Source organism: Medicago sativa, chromosome 4 (genome assembly GCF_051527215.1).
Source record: "Medicago sativa cultivar Bolivia chromosome 4, Bolivia_mono, whole genome shotgun sequence".
NCBI lineage: Eukaryota > Viridiplantae > Streptophyta > Magnoliopsida > Fabales > Fabaceae > Medicago > Medicago sativa.
This window is the reverse complement of record NC_140752.1, coordinates 27,101,634-27,106,392: the sequence shown is the minus strand read 5'-3', so window position 1 is coordinate 27,106,392 and position 4,759 is coordinate 27,101,634. Positions and strand designations below refer to the sequence as shown.

At 30.9% G+C, this 4,759-nt stretch overlaps 1 protein-coding gene across 1 annotated transcript; it reads left to right on the top strand.

The window, feature by feature from the left end:
• The first annotated feature begins 400 nt into the window (after window positions 1–400).
• On the top strand, window positions 401–3,012 carry LOC146927396 (cationic peroxidase 1-like). Its single transcript, XM_085700673.1, has 4 exons — window positions 401–746; window positions 1,155–1,346; window positions 1,471–1,636; window positions 2,322–3,012. Exons 1-4 carry the CDS (start codon window positions 477–479, stop codon window positions 2,711–2,713), a joined length of 1,020 nt encoding a protein of 339 aa, XP_085556799.1. The 5' UTR covers window positions 401–476; the 3' UTR covers window positions 2,714–3,012.
• The last annotated feature ends 1,747 nt before the right edge of the window (window positions 3,013–4,759 follow it).

Below are 4,759 nucleotides of genomic sequence, written 5' to 3'. Positions count from 1 at the left end.
TAGGTAGAGGATGTACTAGTAATTCTTTTTGAAAATTTCAACACAAAAGATTCCATTTTTGATATATCTAAATAACTTTTCAATATCACTAATATTGAAGACTGCATATTACCTAATGTACAGGGTATAAATAATACTTATCTTCCCCTAACAAATTACATATTTTATTTTAGTACAGTGGCATGCGCCATAATATCTGCAAAATATCATTTAGTCAACTAGCTTAGCATAATCCAGCTAACAACATTGTATATAATCAAAATTTATTATGAAAAATCATACAGGAATGGTCCTCCACAATGTTCATGTTGTAATCAAATAAGACGTGTGTCCAAACCTTAAACAAAAAAAAAGCAAAAAAATTAATTCCTTCATGTATAAATAGTTGACACATTTCATCAACCAAGCACAAATCAAAAACATCTCTTAATTATCCAAAACTATAACATTGAGAGTTCCTCAAAATTAATACTAACATGGGTGTTTTTCCTCGTTCTATGGTGACATTTTGTGTGTCGATATGTCTTATTGGCATAGTCTCAGCTTCAAATGTAATTCCTTCAGCAACTACTTATGTGTCTAATTTGATACCTAATCCTTCTAGTGAGTTGAGTACCTCTTTTTATCTTACAAGGTGTCCTCTTGCTGTTCAAATCGTTAGGGCAGCAATAACAACTGCTGTATTGAAAGATCCTCGTTTGGGTGCATCCTTGCTCCGTCTTCATTTTCATGACTGCTTTGTTCAAGTAAGTTTTGTATCGTATTTGTAATATATTCCATTTTAATTTCTTAAGAAAAAAAAAAAAAAAGTCTTTGTAACGTATAAAATTCAAATTCCATATAGGAAAACTATATATAAAATTTGAATTTCATGATTGCTTTGATTCATTTTTTTATCGTATCTAGTTATAATTTTTTTGGAATGTATCATAGTCAGATAAAGGTTTAACTTATATATTTTTTGTATTATAGTATAATTGTTCCTATTATAAATAAATTTAACTTATTTTTAATTAAGGATATAAATAATATATAAAGAACTATAATTACAACTGTTTAAATGACCTATAATTTCATAATTTATAATATAATTAATTATTTTCAACCGATTTTTATCATAACTGTTATAATTATAATTGCTTTGATTTTTGAAGGGGTGTGATGCATCAATACTGTTAAAGGACACAGCAACTTTCAAGGGAGAACAAAATGCCAGACCCAATGCCAATTCTCTGAGGGGTTACGAAATCATTGACAGTGTAAAAGCTCTATTAGAGTTACGCTGTCCCAATGTTGTTTCCTGTGCAGATATATTAGCACTTGCAGCCAGAGATTCTGTTGTTGCTGTAAGTATTCTTCTTGAAATAGTTTTCTCTTTTCTTTCTCAAATATATGAGAAATGAGAAATTATTACTAATAAAGATAACTATATATGACTAAAAGTATTTATGGATGATAATATATTCTTAGCTTGGTGGACCTACTTGGCTAGTTCCTGTGGGAAGACGAGACTCAACAACTGCAGATTTCAATGCTGCTAATTCTGATTTACCTTCTCCATTTCTTGACCTTGATGGCCTTATTGCTGCTTTCAAGAAAAAGGGGTTTTCAGCTGATGAAATGGTTGCTTTATCAGGTAAACATCCATTGCATGCAAGCAAATTTAGCAATCATATATTTTTGCAATGGAAATATTAACATATACCCTTATGGCACTATTTAATGCTAATGTAGTAAAAAACTTAACCTTTGTATTTATAATTGTGCATTAAAAAAAATTAAATTTTTTTCAAGACATAAAGACCATCTGTGGATTTCTTAACATGTGTCTTACGACACAAGTCAACATCACTATTTTCTTATTAATAATGCAAAAAATAACAATCATATACTTTATCTTATTGGTGAATTTAGCACCACTTGTACTCTCCATTGCGTTCTAATAAAACTTGTTTGATGCTATAAAAAAAAAATAAACTATATGCAAATGAAAAATCAATACCATGCAAGATGTATAGGTATTAGGTATCTTGAAATTCAAGTGGTCTACTTTCTAAGAATATACTCAAAATGATCAGCACAATACTCTTGATAAGTTCAATAGCCATGCAATATTAAGTTGATTCTGAAGATTTAAATTTGATTTTGATATATTTGTGGAATTTTAGATTAGAATCAATTTTGCATCTAAGACTAATTCAAGCTTAATGTTAGGATTCGTTGTTTTCGCCTCCATAAATTATTTTTACACTCAAATTTATTGTTCAAACATCTACTTCTTATATATATTTTTTTAACAAGTAGAATTTGTTGTTATATAGGTGCTCACACAATAGGAAAAGCACAATGCGGCCTCTTCCGAAACAGGATTTACAACGAAAGCAACATAGATCCTAATTACGCAAATTCATTACAAGCGTTTTTACCATGTCCAAAGAGTGGTGGTGATAACAACTTAGCTTCTTTAGACACCACAACACCACAGCTCTTTGACAATGCTTATTACAGAAACTTATTGAACAAAAAAGGTCTTTTGCATTCTGATCAACAACTCTATAATAATGGTTCTACCGATTACAAAGTTCTGGCTTACGCCAATAACCCGTTACTCTTCAGCTTCGATTTTGCTAACGCGATGTTTAAGATGGGAAATCTTAGCCCTCTAACTGGAGACCAGGGTCAGATAAGAAAATATTGCAGCAGAGTGAATTGAGTTTGAATTTGGTTCTCTTATATTACCGCGAAATCACGATTATGTCGAGGATTTATTTGGTTGTCGATGAAGATTTTTTGTTTTGAAGTCTCTGTTAAGTATCAAGTGGTTTTTTTTTATCAAGTTTTCATTTTTAAGTGTTAAGTGTTCGTCATCCTATATGTTTACATTTTTTTTTTTGGATATTTTTATTATTTGATGAATGTCCCTTTATATTTGTATTGTAAATTTATGTTTTTCTTTTGGTATTTGAAACTATGTCAATTTTTTATTATATATATATTGAATTCAATTGGTAATATACCTTGCCATTTCAGTTTAATATAATTTGTGATGCTTCTAGATGTGTTTTCGTTTAATGAACATAGACTATTAGTCAATGTTATACCCTAATTTTATCCATTTTTATCATCTATATTTTGATTGAAAGAGCTTTTCTTTTTACGATGATTCAAAAGAGCATGGAAGGCATCAAGCAGTAGACATGCTAACTAGGTTTGCACCCCATAGCTGCTCTTATCCTTTACTACCTACAATGAAAAATTAAATTAAAAAAAAAAAAAGAAAATTGTATAAGAAGGGGACGGCCAACACCCTAAAAAATAACAAAAGTTGCAAGTAATGGAATCTAAAATTCGAAAGACCATGTGTGTCCCTGTAAAAATCATGCCTAAGAAAAATAGGTAAAGAATCCCACCAGAAAACATTTGTAATAACATGACCAATCCATGACTTGCCAGCTTATCAGCACGAGCACGATAAAATGTGAGTTATAGTATGTACACAATTGTGCCATCCGTACCGAAGCCTCTAATATTCCAATAAAAGACCTTCATTGAGTCGGATGAGTAATTGCACCCTTAGACTTGGTTTTGTAGGCAACTCGATAGAGTTCTTTTTTCTACTTCTTAGTTAGGTAGCGTGTAAATTTATTCATTAAAACTCCGTCTTCGGAATCAGAATGTGCCGAATCAAATTAACATCCTTTTGTAAAACTGAGCATTTACTAGGTTGCTACACCTGCTGTGTTTCAGGAACCGTCTCCCTCATAGAAGATGTCCCAACACCTATGTATTCAACGGCTACACCAACTCTAAAATAGGAATATTTTTCCTTTATGTCAGAAAGTATCAATTTGATTGAGCTCCATAATATCTAAATCAATTATTATGGTAATGAGGATTGATGCCGCCGATATCATCACTCTGAAAAAAACAAGTCATTTATATTTCACTTCGTAAATTTTCATATCTACATGCATATTTTCCGACCTCAATTTTTTTTTATCTATTAACAATATATAAAAATCGTACTTCCGCGAATTCCCATAATTGTCTTTTCTTAAACTTATGATCACCTTAATTTTATGTGCTTAATGGTAATTAACAATATATAAAAGTCGTATCTATTAACAATATATAAAAGTCGTACTTCAGCAAATTCCCATAATTGTCTTTTCTTAAACTTATGATCACCTTAATTTTATGTGCTTAATGGTAATTAACAATATATAAAAGTCGTACTTCAGCAAATTCCCATAATTGTCTTTTCTTAAACTTATGATCACCTTAATTTTATGTGCTTATTAATGGTAATTTTAAAAAAAATTATAATCAATTTGTTTACTCTTTTATCTCCTTATTATCTAGGGTTTACCCTGGTTTGATGTTGGCAATCAACAACTCTGGTCAACGAGTTATTTGAGAAACAAATTCTTTAGAAGTCATCTATATTCTTCAAAATCCAGATCACTCTCATATGCATGTATAAGCTTCTTTGTTGGTGAAGTTTTTTGGGTTAATTAAAGGAGCATATTTCTAACATTTCTTTCCAACATGTGCTTCCAGAGGGCAACCAATGCGCAGATTTTCTGGCCAAGCTTAGGTACTCTTCAAGACTAGGTGTGACTTTTTGGCATGCTCCCCCATCGAAGTTGAAGTCGGTGTTGACTTGATGCCCCAGGCTGAGCCCTGTTTTAGGATTTTTTTTTTGTTTTCTTTTCTTCTTTTTCTTTTGTCATTCTACCAAAAAAATCTCCTTATTATC

Bases quoted from the DNA above. Each gene is read 5' to 3' on its own strand.
- LOC146927396 (XM_085700673.1), top strand. From the start codon at position 477: ATGGGTGTTTTTCCTCGTTCTATGGTGACATTTTGTGTGTCGATATGT. The intron at 1,347-1,470 runs GTAAGTATTCTT...ATATATTCTTAG, and splicing joins CCAGAGATTCTGTTGTTGCT to CTTGGTGGACCTACTTGGCT. The intron at 1,637-2,321 runs GTAAACATCCAT...GTTGTTATATAG, and splicing joins TGAAATGGTTGCTTTATCAG to GTGCTCACACAATAGGAAAA.